Source organism: Cibotium barometz, chromosome 32 (assembly GCF_041138505.1).
Source record: "Cibotium barometz isolate CiBa-2024 chromosome 32, ASM4113850v1, whole genome shotgun sequence".
Taxonomy (NCBI): Eukaryota; Viridiplantae; Streptophyta; class Polypodiopsida; order Cyatheales; family Cibotiaceae; genus Cibotium; species Cibotium barometz.
Window position 1 is genome coordinate 18,022,003 of NC_141077.1, and position 19,279 is coordinate 18,041,281.

At 38.0% G+C, this 19,279-nt stretch overlaps 1 protein-coding gene across 1 annotated transcript; it reads left to right on the forward strand.

Annotated features, from left to right (window-relative positions):
* Positions 1 to 7,466: 7,466 nt before the first annotated feature.
* On the forward strand, positions 7,467 to 11,624 carry LOC147619886 (aquaporin NIP6-1-like). Its single transcript, XM_086825741.1, has 5 exons — positions 7,467 to 7,776; positions 8,226 to 8,450; positions 9,139 to 9,333; positions 10,024 to 10,085; positions 10,964 to 11,624. The coding sequence occupies exons 1-5, from the start codon at positions 7,636 to 7,638 to the stop codon at positions 11,175 to 11,177; spliced, it is 837 nt and encodes a 278-aa protein (XP_086681867.1). The 5' UTR covers positions 7,467 to 7,635; the 3' UTR covers positions 11,178 to 11,624.
* The last annotated feature ends 7,655 nt before the right edge of the window (positions 11,625 to 19,279 follow it).

Sequence of the window (19,279 nt, forward strand, 5' to 3'; positions counted from 1 at the left end):
CACGAGCGCACGATCGAGATGAGAGAAATTGGTATACATATAAGGCCATGGGTTTCACATTCACTTAAAGTGTGTCCACCATGGTGCCCATGACATAGTTTTGGCTCATTCACTTAAAGTGTGTCCACCATGGTGCCCATGACATAGTTTTGGCTCATTCATGACCTTATATATACAAGGCCATAGGTGTTCACATTCACATAAAGTGTGTCCACCACCATGGGTGCCCATGACATAGTTTTGGCTCATCATCGCCTCATATAATACTAGGCCATAGGTGTTCACATTTGCTCATAAAGTGTGTCTATCGTGGGTGCCCATGACATAGGTTTGGCTCATTCATGGCCTCATACAATTATAGTGGAAATCATCATAATACATTATTGAAGTCCCTCTACTAGGAATCTCTACAAACTTTTCGCCACACACTTGAGAAGAAGTAATGGTAGAATAAACACCTTGGTTATCATGGGTGCCCCGTCCATCCATCCATTGGTTGTTGTGGACATCATATTGTAGCTCCTTATAGCTTTGGTTCATTCATGGCCTTATACATACAAGGCCAAAAGTTGAGAGAAATTAGTATATATACAAATGCCATAAGTGCTCACATTCACTTAAAGTGTGTCCACAATGGGTGCCCATAACATAGTTTTAGCTCATTCATGGCCTTATACATACAAGGCCACATGTGTTCACATTCACTTCAAGGTTGTCCCACCGTGGGCGCCCACATGACATTATTTTGGCTCATTCATAGCCTCATACAATACAAGGCTATAGTTTTCACATTCACAAGTGTGTCTATCTCATGGGTGCCCATGACATAGTTTTGGCTCATTCATGGCCTCATATAATACAAGGCTATAGGTGTTCACATTAACTTAAAGTGTGTCCATCTTATGGATGCCCATGACATACTTTTGGCTCATTCATAGCCTCGTACAATTATAATGGAAGTTATCATAAAACATTCGTGAAGCACCTCCACTAGGAATCTATACAAACTGGTTGCCACACACTTTTGAGAAATGGGAATGGCGGTATAAACACCTTGATTATCAGAGGTATCCCATCCATCTATCCATTGGTTGTTGTGGATGTCATCGTGTATCTCCTTTTTGCTCTTGGTGTTGGTGTGTTTGCCTTAGCTAATTGGTGGTTGCAACCATGTTAACCAATGTGGTCTACATTTTATCTCATTGTTGGTGTGTCCGCATTTGCTAGTTAGTGTCGGCAAGGTTAAAACCAATGTGGTTGACAACTATACATAAGGATTATGGTGGCATGTTAAATGTAAATAAATTTTGAGCTAATACCCATTGTGTTAGCAGCTAATACCCATTGTGTTACGTAGCTCATAACAGCTAATACCTATTGTGTTACGTAGCTCATAGTAGCTCATAGCGACTAATACCCATTGTGATACGTAGCTCATAGCAGCTACGTAACACAATAAATTTTTAGCTAATACCCATTATGTTACATAGCTCATGGCAGTACAGGGAGCTCGACTGGCCTCGGAGACCATCCACACTGGAGTGTGGATGGCAAGCAAGACGTGGTTCAGGGGAGAGGGCGCTTGGGCATAGTCTCACACGGACAATTGGACATGTGTGGGTGAGGCTACGGCTAGGTGGTGATCCAAAGATCTCCTCTTGCCTCCGTTTGTCGTCGAATTGTCGCTACCGTAGCATGACATTGGTATCAGCGCTTGGGTTCTCGTCTTCCCACATGACTGCACATGACTGAGGGCTAGGCCCACTCAAATGTTTTCTTCAATCATTCTAAATTTTTCAAAAAAAGAAAATCTTATCCAAATTGGATCTATAGCTTGAGGAGATCACGACTGTGTGGAGAAGCAAGAAGGCGGCCATAGCGGAAAACAGAGCAATCTCTCTTGCTGGGAGGCATAAGCTTGGGGGAAACCTCCATCTTCTTGTTGACAACACTGCGCCTTGTCCTTGTTATACACAACAAAGCAAAGTGCTCTCCGTTTTTGCTTGCGCAACAAAGCAAAGCGCTCTCCCCGTAGCTGCTATGAGGTACGTAACACATAGGTTATGTAGGAGGTAATAAAAGAAAAACAAATCTTACATTTCTACACAATAAATTTTCAACTAACACCCATCGGTTATTTAGGATATAATAAAATAAAAATAGATCTTACAAATTTTTTTATCAACAATTATATATATATATATATATATATAAACCAGTAGAAAACCTGAATAGCTTGATTTCAATCTGAACCATAGGGAAGGACAATTAGTTAGAATTGTTTTGGAAGAGGTACAGAAAGGATGGGTTTCTACTGCTACCCAGGACTGTGTTTGGTGTAATGGGACTAAGTATATATATAAGGAACTAAGGAGGAAGACTAAGGATAGATCCTACATTTCTACACCTAAAAGATTTTCCATTTGTAGTTAAAATACCACCACTATTGTTTTCTAAAACGTTGTCAAGTAAGAGACAAAGAATTGATTGTAGAACCAAAATATGCTGTAGAAAGTGCTAGAAAGCACTCTGCTACAATGATTTCTAGCATTGTAAGCAAGTGTATTCTAACACTTAGAATCATTTACTTATTTATTATTACAATACATTAATTGTTTCATATATTCTAGTTAATTAATTTTGATAGCCTCAAATCGTTCCTTTTTATTCTTGCTAATAATTAATAGTAATGGCATGAGGATATACCTTAGTCTATACCTTAATCTAAGGGTAGGGTATTTGATTTTTACTACACCTTAGTCACGTTGCTTGCCCACCCTTCTTACAAGAGTTGAGAAAAAACCCCACCAATATGTTGCACACACAAGCTTTTTAATCAACTTTTGCAAATTATAAACATAGAGTATATGCTATTCTGTTTTGGGGGAATTGGATGCTTAATATGGTAAACCAAGTTGATATTTAATAAGCATATATAAATTTTAATAAAACAATAATATTACACTCTTTAATGTTCTAAATTATCATTTTTGAATAGATGATAAAATTATCGCACCACTTTTACACATTGTGGTTGTTGTTAAATGATAATTCACACTTTATATTCTTGGTTCTCATTATTTTGTGAACAAATCTACAGTAAGATTGCTTTCTTGAGATAAAATTAACATTATGCTAGCCTTGGAAGGTAGGATCACTTTCTTGTGAACAAATCTACAACAGTAAGATTGCATTGTGGTTCTTAGATGATAATTCACACTTTATATTCTTGGTTCTCATTATTTTATTAGCAAATCTATAGTAAGATTGCTTTCTTGGGATAAAATTAACATTTATGCTAGCCTTGGAAGGTAGAATGACCTTTTTCTACTTGTTCTTGTATATGGACATGGTGGTTGCAGCATTCTAACTTTTGGAAGACTAGCTTGACCAAAGTAGGAGTCATTAATAGGCATGGAAGCTTGGAAGCTTGGGGTGCTCTCATTTAGGCTTGCAATCTCCTTGACTTTGTAATACAATATATTTAGACATTATTTACACACTACCCATTGTTTTTCAAGGTTTCTCTTTCATGGCATGCATAACATGTGAAATTACAAGCCAAGGTGTGGCTTGATGGAGTTAACCTTAGTAGAAATGAGTAGCGATAACTTGTAAGGGCTTGCTTAGATATGCTAAGGTAGTTCTATAATAGTTCTATGCCGAGGTAGTTCTATAATAGTTCTTACTATTTTTAAAATGCAAAAAAGCTTTAAGATCAATCCCATATGAATTAGAGTTCCTTTTTTTTCGAATAGAATCTAGTAGATCATTTAGTAAACCACTTAGGGAAGGGGGTGAAGGGCATGAGTTCTCTCTTCATTTGGGCATGCAGGTAGAAGTTGTCAAATATTTATTACACTTTAACCACAATTACAGCTTCCAATATTCTAAAAATAATACTTGGCAATGACCTCTCTTTGTTTGGGCATGAAGGTAGAAGTTGTCTAATCTTTGTAACACCTTAACCACAATAGCTTGAAATCTTCTAGAAAAAATACTTGGTAATGTCATCTAGACCTTGAAAATTGTTTGTTGCACTCCTAGAGTAAAGTTCAAATCTCATTGAATTTTAATGCAAAGGGTAGAATTCATCTTTATAATTAAGTTCAAGCATTTGCATTGTGAAGGTCTAAACTTTAGCATTTTTTTCAAAAAGGTACCTTGTGCCTTTGTCTTCAATGATAGCTACTTGTTGGAGTATTACAGTTTAAGGCTAATGCATTTTGAGCCAAAGTCATTGCATAATGAATGCGCTAGGCTTTTGAGGCTCATTCTTTGTTTATTCAATTCATTTATTCAACGTTTGGTATCATCAATAGCAATGTGTTTTGAAATTATGGTTGGGACTTTTGATATCTTTCAGTAGTTTTAAGTTCTATTTACATATTTTTCTTCTATTTCCAACATTTTCTTTCAACACCCTTCCCTTTAGCACACTTGACAACATATCTTAATGTGACAATATTACTCAAGGTGTTTAGCCTTATTGAAAAAAATTGGGCCATTTTATATTTTATCAATGAAGTTTTTTTTTCCATTTCTTCCTCTCTCACATATGTAGAAATGAAAAAAGAGGAAGATCTTCGTACTTTTTTTTATTTGATGTGTATCTCTTTCTCCCTCAAGGGTCCATAAAAAATGTGTAAGGTAGTGATAACTAGATTATTTTAAGCATAAGATGTATTTTATGTATTGTAAGTTTTATGGAGAAAAAGGGGCTATTTATTAATAGTTCCAAGCTTCATAGTTTGAGGGGTTCCTTTTGAGTACACATGATGTAACCCCCTAAAATTTCATTAGCTTGGCCCTTACTATTGAAGCACGTTGGGTCCTCTCCATATAAACATCAACAACATTTGGCACATGAAAAGATTTTTAAAAGCTTTGTTCTTGAACATACCAAAATTATTGGTGACTTCCTTTTGAAAATATGGACACATGTCAATCTCACCTTATTTTCTCATACATCCGTTTGAAGAATTCAAACATGAAATGCCCAGTTAATTGTCTTTCTCAACACCCCACCTCTCCAACCTCGTCACCATTAACAATAATATCGAAGTGAAATGTTCCTAGTACTCTAGTCTATGTTATTGAAATATAACATGGAAAAAAAACTTAAAAAGTGAATAATATCGAAGTGAAATGTTCCTATTACTCTAGTCTATGTTATTAAAATATAACATGGAAAAAAACTCAAAAAGTGAAAATTTAATGTTCGTAGTACTCTCTATGTTATTCAAATATAACATGGAAAAGAGCACCCATGATGCCTCTCTCTCTCTCTCTCTCTCTCTCTCTCTCTCTCTCTCTCTCTCTCACATCTATCTCTCTCTTGACAATGTTCTCCAATTGAACAAAATTGATGCTTATAAATAAGAAACAAAGTGCATAACAAAGAAATAAAGTGAAATGTTCGTAGTACTCTCTATGTTATTGAAATATAACATGGAAAGAAAATCGAAAAGTGAAATGTTCGTAGTACTCTCTATGTTATTGAAATATAACATGGAAAAGAGTGCCCCCTCTCCCTCTTTCACACACACACACACACACACACACACACATCTATCTCTCTCTTGGCAATGTTCTCCAATTGAACAAAATTGATGGTTATAACAAGACAGCTCCTACAATATCCCTAAAATGATTTAAAATATCAACATAAACTTTTATGCACTTGGAATCTTAACAAAATCATAATGTCACATTTTGATGATCAACATGTAACTTCAAAAAAAATTTTGAGCATAGTGAGGTGAAATTGCATAAGTGCCTTAGTTTGGAAACTTGCTTAGGCCTACATCTAATAGGATCAAAGGTTTCATAGTTTTTGGATGCCAAGATCTAAGTATAATACTTGAGAAGGTTCCATATACACCAAGTTGCAATTTAGTTTAGCAAAGTACAAACAAGTTAATTTAGAGAGAGGGAATAAGTGCATTTAAAGAGTAAGCCAAAAGCCCACGTTGGTATAGATGAAGGGACATGCACGCTTGTGACTATCTTATTAAGTGTTTAGTAGATATACGAGTTGAAAAAGGTCTAACTAATCAATCAAAAAGACCCCTACATGTTGAAAAAAGATCTCACTAATCAATGAAAAAGACCCCTACATGTTGAAAAAGATCTCACTAATCAATGAAAAAGACCCCTACATGTTGAAAAAGATCTCACTAATCAATGAAAAAGACCCCTACATGGATTTAGTCTCGATGGGTAGAGTATGTGCTTTGGCTTTATGTATAATAACTAAGACTAAAAACACAAAGGTCTTTTTAAAACACCTTTAGACCTTTTATTTGATGGAAAATTGAAAATAGTAAAATTATAATGTAATTAGGATTATTGCACCTATTTAAACATTCTCCATTGTATATAATGTAATTAGGATTATTGCACCTTTTTAAACATTCTCCATTGATGGGGGATATGGAGAAATATGGAATCAATCATGGTGAGAACCTTTAAGGAACCTAGGCTAGCATCCTCTCATTGAGTTATACCAGGTTGCAAAGAAAGAGAGTTTTTTGGGAGTTTAGGGGATAAAAAGTAACTTGCAAGAATTGAAAAACAAGACCCAACCCTATGCCTTGATTGCATAACACTAACCTTTGTGGTGGATATGCCTTGATATTGAAGCCCTACTTGACATTCAAGTACATACAAAATCTTCCAACAAGAAAGAACATTTCCTGGCCTAACTTAAGCTTGGCTTGAAAAACCTTCATTGGTTCCTATAATACTAATGAAAGTGTATGATGCATGCTCATACGTATTCTCATGGACTTTGTTATACTCTTGAAGTCTTTGGCATTAGACTAGACTAGAGGAAGACTTTTGCTAACTTGTCCCTACCCAAGGTCTAATTCCTTTACCAAAAATCTTCATACTTTCCGAATGAACATCTCCTAAAGCAAGGGGGTAATGAACACACACACACACTGTCTCTCTCTCTCTTTCACCTATTTTGAAAATAGGGGCTAGGGTGGGCACTTGTTTAGGGAGGTAGGTATTGAAATTATATGCCATCACTTTTCACTATGGACCTGGTGTACCTTCCTTTTAGGAGGCAAGGGCGCCATCGCCACTGGTATAAATCCCAAGAGGCCGAGGCCACAACCCAACCGCTGTTCTTATGTGAGGACGTGGACGGTGGGATGTGTTTGGTGAGTAGATGGATTTACTTGAGTACACGTGGAGGGCCAATTGTATAATAGGATTGCACACATTGTAGTGCAATTGGCCTATCTATAAAGCACCAGGTAGGCAACGGGATAGAAAGGGGAGGGTCTTCACTATTTACTTGTGACAACTTTTCAACACCTCTATACCCTACCACTTTTTTAACAACTTTCTTACTAAATGTTGAACTGTAACTAAGGTTTACTTGCGTGTCCACATTTTTTAGAATTAATCTTTTGTTGTTTATAAATAGAGCCTTCTCCAGACTAATTTGATGCATCGAAACTCACACAATGGCTTGTTAAGCTCGTCCCTCTCTCTCTCTCTCTCTCTCTCTCTCTCTCCTTGCAATTATACTATGTAATTGTGTCCGTATTGCAGAGCCCTTTGTTGTTGTTTTTCCCACTGTTTTGATCGTTGTAGTGAGCTTCAAATAAGCTCTAAACTATGGCTTCTCATGTCTCTCCCCCTCCCCCTTCTGTAGACCCTTCTATCTCTGCTAATGAGGCTGCCCCAAGAGGCTGCCTGTCTATTGGAGCCCCTTCTTGGCTGCCTTCCTCCATTGCCAATGCAGGCCTTCTTCAAAAGGTAATCTTGTCGATTCATCATAATCTTTCATTGTTCACAAGGTTTGCACTGGATTTAAGCGACTGGTTAATACTCCTGTAGCCAATCTCACTCCTTCAGCTTAGACTTGCTCCTAGTCAAATCTCAGCATTAAATCAGGAGAATAATTAAGGAATTTCTCGCATTAGCTCTCGTCCAGCTTAGCTTACAGAAAAGCTTCTAGGGTTAAACCATAGATGAAGGAGTATGGTTGCAATTAGCGGCTTCTTAAGCTCTCAAAAAAGCTGGAGGTGACAGTGATCATTAGATTGGTGAGAAGGATTAATGCCCTTGTTATATCAAGCCACTTTTAAGCTCATGTATAAGCAAGGGTTCAAGGGGCTATTGCATGAGGTTATTAGTAATTATGCCGTGATGAATTAATTTTTTAATGTGATTATGATTGCGATCAGGGTTGTGATTATGTGCAGGTGGGGGCGGAGCTTATATCTACGTTTATTCTAGTGTTTGCTGGGTGTGGGGCAATCATGGTGAATATGAAGAGCAATGGCGAGATAACACACGTAGGGGTGGCCGCCTCGTTTGGGCTTGTGGTGATGATAATGATCTACTCAGTTGGCCACATCTCAGGGGCTCATATGAACCCTGCAGTCACCCTGGCCTTTGCCACAGTTCGCCATTTCCCATGGAGCCATGTTAGTTCTGAGTGTGTGTGTGTGTGAGAGAGAGAGAGAGGTGTGTGTGTGTGTGAGAGAGAGAGAGAGAGAGAGAGAGAGAGAGACAGAGAGAGAGGAGAGAGAGTGAGCGTGAGCGACTGCGCGTTTGGTTTTTTTTTTTTTTGAGTTTTTTTTTTGCAGCTAGTTTTTTTTTTAAATTTCACCCTCAGCCCCCTCTAATTAAAATTTTTAATTTGACCCATCACCGTTAGCCATTCAATTAGCCAACTCAACGCTGTATGCTTTTATATTATACTAAATCACCCTCTATTATGTGGTTGATTTAATAAAATGAAATTTAAAATATCAATGAGCAAGTAATGTTCCTTTATATCTTCAACAAAGTTTGATCGGTAAATATGCCTTTCACGGATGTACGTATTTACACAAATTATTAAAAAAAACGCATCTTCCACCCAAAAAAAAATGTAATGTAATATTTTTACAAGTACCTCCATTAGTGAATTTGGGTTAATCAAAGAGACTATACTTTTAATGTGTAATTTGGGCCATATATATATTGAGCCTAATCAAAGAGAATGTGGGATTGTTTTTTTTTTTTTGGGGGGGAGGTTCTTATGTAATAAAGGTAAATGTAAAAATGCCTTAGTTTGAATTATTGAGAAGTTTTTATAATTTGTAATTTTGAATATGTGTGTTTTTGCAGGTGCCTAGTTATGTGGGGGCTCAAGTGGTGGCATCAATTGGTGCAGGGTTTTCGCTGCGTTTGATTTTGGGGCCAGTGGCCAAGATGGGGGCCACATTGCCTGCGGGATCTGATGTCCAGTCCTTTGCACTTGAAGCTATCGCCTCCTTCATCCTCATGTTTGTTGTCTCAGCCGTTGCAACTGATACTCGTGCTGTAAGCTCTTCACAAAACAAAACAAAACAAAAAAAACCCATATTTTTTGTTGTTTTCCATTATTAATCCCACTAATCCAAGCCTTAGTTCCCATTATTTTTTTGTTTATACCCAAACTAGCTACCTCCACTCCCATAACTTTTATGTGTAATGTTTTTCTGTTGCTTTTTTGAAAATCTGCATTGCTTGCTTGTTTTTTTTTTTAAACTTCTATGGAGCTAGATTTTTCATTGATGCATTCGATTGTGAGCTGTGATTTTCACAGGCGCATAAATTATCATCCTTTGTTGATCCTTCCTTCTGGCCTCGAGTCCTCGTTTCTTAACCTTGGTTTGATTAATTTAATAGTCTCCCTCTTTCTCTCATTAATTAATTAAAAAGAATTCCTCTCATTAATTAATTAAATTTCTTTTTACTCTTTATGGGTCCCTATGATGGAGATTCTAATGTTAATTAACATAATAATCATTCTTTTTTCATGTTTAACTGATTCATGTTGCCTTGTATATGGAGATTAGAATGAGGATTACTTTTCGCTTTAATAGTGTGGACACATAGTAAATTGAAATGCATTGGTCAATAATAAGATTGGTTCATTTCTTGATTGAAGGAGATTGTAATGTCAAAGCGTACGGATTAGCTTGGTTAATTATGATGTTAAAAATTGATCATGTAATGTTTTTGGTCTAGATTGGAGAGTTAGCTGGGTTGGCAATAGGCGCGGCGGTTGGACTGGATGCAATGTTCACGGGGTAAAGCAATAATATTTTTTATTAAAAGAAAGTAGATGAATCAAATTTTCTAATCGATTAAAAACGCATTAAAACATAGGATTATATGTAGGCTTGAAGGTTGCAATGAAGGCTACCACTAAAAAGAAGCTTGCAAATAAAGGCCATAAAAACATATTTTCCTTAATAGCGGGTTTCAAATGAAGGCCAAGATAGCACCGATGTTTTCAATTTTGAAAATTTTGAAGTCTAGGGTAGGGTTGTGAATTTAAAGCTTGATTGTATGTATGTAAAAAAAATAACTAAATCCTATGTATGTAAAAAAATATTAAATCTAGTTGTAGTTTAAGTTATCTATCTAAAAACAGTGCCTAATGGATGGTGGTTTTTTTTGGGGGTAAAACTGAAAGTATATTAAGAGAGTTGCTGTACATGAAAGCTTTCTATAAAAAAGAGGTGGGGATGAACTTTTAATAAAGTCTTAAGGGGCTTTGAACTTTTTAATAAAGGATTTTCCCGCGTGCATTAAAGTCGTGGGAAAATGGTTTTTTTTCAAAGGTTCTTTGGTCTTGGGAAAAAAAACGTTTCTTTTTTTTTTTCTGGGGTTGCTATGATGTGGGGCTTTTTTTTTCCTTGCTCGGCTTTGAAAAAGGGAAAAAAAACAATTTTTGTAAATGGCAACGGGAGATATTTTTTATTTTATTTTTTCGAACGGTTTTTTTTGGGAGTAAATTGGGGAATTTATTTTTTATTTTGGCAGGCCAATAAGATATTTCTCGATATTAAAGATTTTTTTAGAAGATATTTCTCGATATTATTGATTTTGTTTTTTCGAACGGCTTTTGTAGAGGAGGAATGAATATGTATGTAATTAGGGAATTTATTTTTTATTTTGGCAGGCCAATAACCGGCGCGTCCATGAATCCGGCGAGGTCGATCGGGCCAGCGGTGGCGAGCTACGATTTTAAGAGCCTGTGGGTGTACATAGCGGGCCCCATCGTAGGCTGCCTTTTAGGGGCCTGGTCCTACAGCTTGATCAAATTCCCCGAGAATTCCGAGCATCCCGTTTTCTCCCACAGCAAATCCTTGAGAGGCTCTCGCCGTGGTGGATAAAAGTTTTAATTTAATTTAAACTAAGCCTCCCACCCTTCATATATCATCTCCCATAACATTAGTCTTTCCCCTAGTTAATTAAATCACACTGCTACTTTCCCCTTTATATATCATCCATCACTCATAAATTTCTCTTTCCCTTAGTTAAGTATCCACACTACCGCTCGCTTAACTCAAACATTTCACTTGCTTCACTACCTCGTTTATTATTTTCCACGCTACCACTCTCTTCAAAGGCTTCCCGCATCCACTTCTCCTTCCCCATGCCTTATAATTCCTCATACATATCACTACCTTACTTTTACCTCTCCAACCATACATATGCCACATTTAACACGACAATCGAACTTCTTTACCAATGATACTGGGATTGACTCATCGTCGCAAAGTTTATCCTCATCTTTGTAATGTCATCAAGTTACGATATCATGCTTTCTCATCCTTAAATTGACACCTTCATCACCAAATATATAATTATGCATATGTTTTTGAGATGATGAGTCTACAAGCTTTTTAGATTGAATATGAGCCTAAGTCTGTCTTCATCGCATGAATTCTTATTACACACAATATGCACCAAGAAAGATTGCCTTCCCTATGCATTAAATACATGGTAAGCAAGTCATAATATATGAAAATTTAATTGGCTACTCTGTCACTTAGCATGATTGTGACCTCCTAAGGGGGGCTTACAAACATTTGTAGACAACTATCACCTCGAAAAGGAAAGCCCTTCTCTTTTCCAGGCAAAAAATTACACATGCCTTCCATGCATTTGGTGAACAACTAGTCAATACAAGGCTCTTTGTGTTGAAGGAAACAACTTTTTTTGTTGGAACTGGGAAGGTACCTACTCGGGCCCAGTGGGAGGGATGTTCACTCCTTGTCCTACGGTGCGTTGTCGGCCAAACTTTTTTGGAGAAATTGTCCATGATGCACTTTTGGTGGGTCCAATTTAGGTTGTTTGTGAAATGGTTAACCCTTTTTCTCCATTCAAACCATTAAAGTGTTACTTGTTTGTTGAAGTTTGTGGGGTCCTCCTTAGTATACAATACACACACGCTATGGGTCTTCAAAGCTATCCTTAAATGTGACTTACCATCATACAAAGGTCAAAATATTTTAAAATATGACCGCTTTGTTCTTGGACATATCAAAATTATTAGTATCTTTCTTTTGAAAATATGGACTCCTGTCAAATCTCACGCTCTTTTCTCAACCATAAAATGACCCACCCACCCACCTAAGCAACCCATGGTTTTAAACTCAAAGCCCTTGTTGTGAATGCGTCTCTCTCTCAATCAACATATACGTATATAAGTACACACACACACACACACGTGTGTGTGTGTGTGTCAAGAGCTTGTCTTAGTCTTGTCGAATTATATTTTGTTGGGTATTTCCTTCAATCAGCAATGCGACTATTCAATTGTAGGTGCACTAGCACATCCATCATACTCTCACGCTATTGTCACACTAGAATGCTTTTTAGGCTGCAAGGCCTTGGTAGGGAATTTGTTCAAAACATAGTTTGCACACATAGTTGCCTCTAACCAAAAACCATGAGGTAAATCTTGGGCTTTCACCATACATCATGCCATCTCCATGAGAGACGTTCTTCCTCTCAACCACACCATTTTGATGAGGTATGTATGGCACTATACATTGTTGCCTTTGCCTATTTTAGCCATATATGCATGAAATTCCTTGGACATATACTCTCCCCCTCGATCTGAATGAAGGGTGCCAACTTTACATTCACATGCATTTTCAGCCATGGATACAAAGTGCCTAAAGCACATAAAAACCTCTTACTTTTGCTTTAATGGATACACCCAGCTATATCTGGAGTAATTATCAGACAAGAACATGCTAGCGGCAACAGCCATTAGGATGTGGAGAGCTTTTGGCATTATTAAAGAGGCAAAAGAGGCTCCTCTTTGAGGAGAAGTTTCCACCTTCATTGCAAATTTAGGGTAGTTAGAGTAGTCCAAGATGATAGTTAAGGTCACACATGCTTTCATGTATTGTTGCTTGTGTTCAACAACTTGTAGGTGTTTATCATAATATGTTGTAGTCTTGTAATTTTTCTTTGAATTATAGCGGAAGTTTCATCTTTCTATGGTGTCTTTGTTAAGGTGTCTTTGTTAAAAAGTAGCTATAATATTGTAGTACATTAAGGGAAGATAGAGAGAAAGATAATAGCGAGTCCCAATAGTACTACAAGGTCTTAAATGCTTTCTTGTATTGTTGCTTATGCTCAACGTCTCATAGGTGGTTGTCATAAGATGCAAAAGTCTTGGAATATATTGAAAGTTTCATCTTTGTATGGCGTCTTTTAAAAAAAACATGCTATGAAATCAGAGTAAATTGAGAGGAGAGAGAGAGAGAGAGAGAGAGAGAGAGAGAGAGTAGAGAGAGAAACTACTCGCCTTAAAACCAAAAAGAGCTTGCCAAAAAAATATACCTAGCTTCATATAACCATTGGTCTCTTTTGTATATCCAAGCTTCTAATGGGAGATAGCTAAGGATTAGGGTTCTCCACTTCTGGTGGGGGGTCCTCAAGGTCCTGTACATCTCCTTACTTAAATGGTTGACGTATCACCTGAGCTACTTTGCAAACCTATCCTTTAGCTCCTTATCCAAGTCTAGATTCTGAGGCTTATTATTAAAAAGTGTTAGTCTCTTGCACTCTAGTTGTGCCTCTTTTGTATCCTCGATAATATGATAGTTGATATTGTTGAGAGGTAGCGATTGCGGTTGTGCAATGCTACATTGATATGAGTGATGGGTGATGGGTGAGTTGTGGAACACCTCGATTAAGAGGGGGTGTTGAAAGATGTAATCGCGGTGTTGTGTATGTGGGAAAGCACCCTAGAGGTGTAAGATATTGTGGTAAGATAGGAATGCCACATGTAATATTGTATGGTGTGTGAGAGTTGACCAAAAGAGTGGAAAAGGAGTTGCCACATGGATGATGACATGTAAAGTGGGATAAGGCTAGAGAGCCTATATCATTGTATGGTTCATTGTGATATGCAATACAAGGGAATAGTGTTGAGTGTGCAATCTCTCTCTCTCTAGTTATGGAGTTTTTAGTGTGGTTTAATCCACCTTAATTATGTTGCTTAATCTATGTTTATCACCATGATCAATCCCATTTCTAGAATGTTAACATGGTATCAGAGCCAAATGGGCTCTTGGTCATGGTGTTTATTATGTATATTAGCTTGGTTTTGTGAGTTTCTATGATTAAGCATTATTTTCAATTTATTATGAAAAAAAATCACACTCATATTATCATTTGGATTTGCATTTGTGAGAATTTAAGAGGAGATTTGCAACAAGGAGGTTGCATAGAAGCTACCCAAGAGAGTTGCAAATGGAGTTTTGCAACATGGAGAGCTTGTTCATCATCAAGGAAGCTGAAAATGGAGATTTCAGCATTATGAAGGCTATGGAGTCTTCATCACCGTCAAGGAGAAGCTGCCAAGAGAAGATATGCTGCTGATTATGCCTCAAGAAGGTTGGTTTTGTGAAGTTTTGCCTCAAAGTTTTGTGTTTGAGCATGGAAGAATGCTCTATTTTCTTATGGAAACCTATGAAGAGCACCCTTGAACTTTTGGCATGAAAAGAAGAGAATCATGTGTAATTGATGAGGCAAGGAATCAAGTTGCATGTGAAGAAGAGCATGCACATTGAGAGATCAATGCGGAGCTCACTATAGCTTGGATGTGATGTTGATAGAAGTTACAAAATAGCTCCTTATATAAAGAGTAGACTAATTGTTGCGGAGGAGGCAATAGTAGCTACATCACTACAAAGAAAGATTCAGTGTGAAAGAGACGTGTGGGCAAGCAAGAATAAGAAGAGGCGACAGCTAACGATTGCTGTAGCAGAGGAGGAGAACCCAACTCATGCAGGCCCCACGGAGAGTCACGATCGTGTCAGCAAAGGAAATGAAGGCTACAAGACTCAGCGAGCAGAAGGAGATGAAGCGTAGCTAAAGCAGCAGCAGTGATGAAGAGAGAAAGAAAGCAGGTACATTGAGAGAACGACGAAAGCTGCAGAGGAAACGGATAGCACTGTAGCAATGTACGCATCGTTTTGGCTAACTAGAGGAACGTGGGCTAATTGGAATAGCAAAGAAACAGAGCATTGGATTTGAGCTCCAGGTGTGGCGATGCAGAGAGTCGCAAGCAGGTCATGGAGAGAGAAAGGAAGGATATGATGAGCTATACAGCAACTGCATGGAGAAGAAGACGGCCACATGAATGCAGGTCCCAGGTCGTCAGAGAGCTAGCCATGTGCATTGCAGGTTTTCTTTGGCGTTTAGCAGATGCACTCGTGGCTTGTCATGCGATTTTAAAACACACAAATACCCTTAGGCCATATAAGGGTGGTTTTACACATGTGGTGTGTTTTTCCACAAGAAGATGTTCACACATAGATTCCTTGCTTGGTTGTGGCCACAAGCAAAATTTTAATTATCACATAAAATTTATGTTGCCTTGAAAATACCATGAAAATATCGGCTTCATTGGGAAAAAGGTATGGATGTTGATTATTTTTTTTGAGATGGGTGCCCTGCCCTTGCATAGTGCATAAAAAGGATTGTATTCTCTCACACAAATTTTATGAGTGTACGTTGCCCGGATTTGGTCAAAAGGCATTGTATTTTTTTCACCCATGAATGAGAAGGGTAACTGTACCCGAGCTTGAAGCTCAAAACGAGGATTTTTTTTTGTAATCACCCATGGTATGAGGGTCGCCCTACCCGAGCTCACCTAGAAGCTCGAAATGGTTGTCGTGTGATGTGTGCATGAGCGATGCACGTGTGAGGTGCATGCGCATGGGTTGGTTCCCACCCGAACTTCCATGTTCAAATCGGGACTCAGTGGTTCTGCTGTGAGCGAGTCGGCTCAAAATGGACTAGGTGTCTAAGATGGTAGACACGCGCACACATGTTTGGATGATGGACACTCCAATGTATCATTGAGGGGGAGTGTTGAGAGGTAGCGATTGCGGTTGTGCAATGCTACATTGATATGAGTGATGGGTGATGGGTGAGTTGTGGAACACCTCGATTAAGAGGGGGTGTTGAAAGATGTAATCGCGGTGTTGTGTATGTGGGAAAGCACCCTAGAGGTGCAAGATATTGTGGTAAGATAGGAATGCCACATGTAATATTGTATGGTGTGTGAGAGTTGACCAAAAGAGTGGAAAAGGAGTTGCCACATGGATGATGACATGTAAAGTGGGATAAGGCTAGAGAGCCTATATCATTGTATGGTTCATTGTGATATGCAATACAAGGGAATAGTGTTGAGTGTGCAATCTCTCTCTCTCTAGTTATGGAGTTTTTAGTGTGGTTTAATCCACCTTAATTATGTTGCTTAATCTATGTTTATCACCATGATCAATCCCATTTCTAGAATGTTAACAGATATGTGTGACATTGAACTCCTTGGAACCTATCATCTCATAGATTTTCCAAATGAATACATAATAAAGCATAGGTTGATACAACTTGCTAAATTTCCTAGCTTGTAAATAATAGAAACAATCATTGGCCTCATAACTTCCATAAGACTTCATTCATGCCATGCTGTTTAGCAATGTAATCATTAGAGTGAGGGATTGCATTACTATTAACAATATAATCACTAGAGTCAAGGGTTTTAAAAGATAGATTTTCTGGTACCAAAGTAGTATCATATCCTCATCCTCTAGAAACTCACGTGAATGCAACACCCTCACCTAGGATCTGAAATTTAGCACTATAGGATGCAAAGATATCTTACGGGTTTTCTATTGTTACATCTCCATGGAAAATAGCTATTACCAATGTAGGTGATGTGTGCTTAGACATTTTTCATATCATACATTCTCATGGCCTATGGATTATTCAAAATCTATTTCCTTCTCTGTCAAATACATTTTTTAAATCATATATTCCACATTCTCATGGCCTATGGATTCGTCTAAATCTATTTCCTCTATCAAAGACAAGAGAGATGTTGATGTGAAATAAGCTTATATTTGTTTTGGGCTTCTATGTACTATTACTAATATGGATAGTTCTGTTACATGGTTTGTTGAGATGTCAAGCTCAACATGAGCTGATACTCACGAGGTGCCTTCATGACCGTTCAACATTTACATCACTGGTGGGTTTGGTAACTTGCACCGACATATCTTTCCCCTAGATTCTACAGCTCGACTACACCGACTAGTCCACACCTCCCCACTCCACTTTAGTGTGTTCACATTATGGACCACTTGTATATACTCTAGTATGTGTGTTAGTCACTTTATCTCCTTTATAGACCTCTTTTGTTGAAGAACAAGAACAACAATTTTCAACCTCTCATCTTGTGTGTTCTCTTCTAGGGTTTGTGTGAGTGTGTGTGTGTACTTGCAAGATCTCAATATCTCTTCTCCCCTGCATCTTTTCATGGTATCAGACTGGTTCATGCTAAGAAGCTGAGCGGCAAGCAAGAGAAGCACAAGAAGCGGTATGAGAGTAAGAGAGCTCTTCATCTACTCTTCCCCCTTTGTGTTGGCTACTACACCCTTGTAGGGAGCTCTTCATGAGAGGCATCGGCAAATGAGCTCCGATTGAGGAGCTATATTTATGGTCATGGGGAGCAGAGCTATAGGGCAACTAAATAGTCCTTTAAACAAAAAATTTTGGGCCGAAGATGCATTTCAGGCACTTCTTGACCTCCGGTTTTTAGTTCGCAGGTGTTCGAATGCTCTATGGGTAAGTTTCGATTCTCTGTAGATTTCTGTTTTTGGAACTGCAGGAAGGGAAAATGGTTGTGCAGACACTGTGTACTGCAAAGAGGTCTTACGATTTCCATTGGGTGTATGTATGCAAATTGAGGTCACTGGTTGTGATAGTTTGGGTGCAATGTAGTATCACTGCAGAGAATACAACAGTTTGTGCATGTCAAACAAGAGTGTTGTTTTTAGTGAGTTTGTGTTGCAGACAAGATGTCGAATGATGGAATTAACCAGACTGCTGCAAAAAAGTTTACCAAGAACAACTTCCATGCTTGGAGGTATAGATTAATAAATTTCGTGATGGGAAAAGACTATTAGGACTACATTGAAGGTGAACATTAGGAGACTCTAGAGATACTGGAGATTAATCCAACTACTGCAGATGTAAAAAAATATAAGGATTAGAATCAAGAAGCAAGGAAAGTCATGTATTGGCTTTCTATTACCATACAGGACACTATGATTGGGCATATACGGATGCTAAGTCACTTGTGGGAGACATGGGCTCTTGGTCATGGGTGAATATTTATGTATAGTTTTCTTGGTTATGAGTTCATTGATTAAGCATTATTTTTAGTTTATTATGAAAAAATTAGCACACTCATTGTCATTAGTATTGCATTCAGAGAGAGATTATGTTGGTGATTGGAGAGATTATGTTGGTGATTGGAGAGAGTCTTGAAAAAGCTGCCAAAGAAGCTGAAATAAAGATTTTCAGCAAGTATGAAGGCTATGGAATCTTCAATGTCAACAAGGAAGCTAGCAAGGAGATGATGGTGTCTCAAGATATGGTATGGTTGCAAGTTGGTGTTCATATTGGTTGGGCACATGGAGAGATGCTTCAAAAGGGAGGCACATATATGTTGTTGCAAATTTATGTTGCTGGTGTTAATTGCTCAAATAAGGTTGAGCATGTGAATTCTTTCACTTGGAAGAAAGCATGGTTGAGTGCTTCAAGAAGGGAAGCATAATGGTAGTGCACAAAAGGGTGCGCAATTGGAGCTTGGCAAGCAAGCTTGAGAAGAGGAATGTTTCTCTCCTCTACTAGTAAGAAGAAAGCCATAGATGTCTTGGTGGCCATGGATTTGGCTAGAAATTCATGTGTTTGGATACCTTAAAGGGAGGCAATATAGCAACGAGAAAGGCTCTTGTGAAACCTTGTCCATGAAAGAACTAATGAGAATGCAACCACGTTTTCTTGTGAAGGTAGGTAAAGCCTAGATAACCTCAATATGAAAGAGCTTGTGTCCTTGGAAGGAATAGAAAGAAGTGCAACTAGGTTACGGTAGAGCTATGGTAGCCATTATGAATGG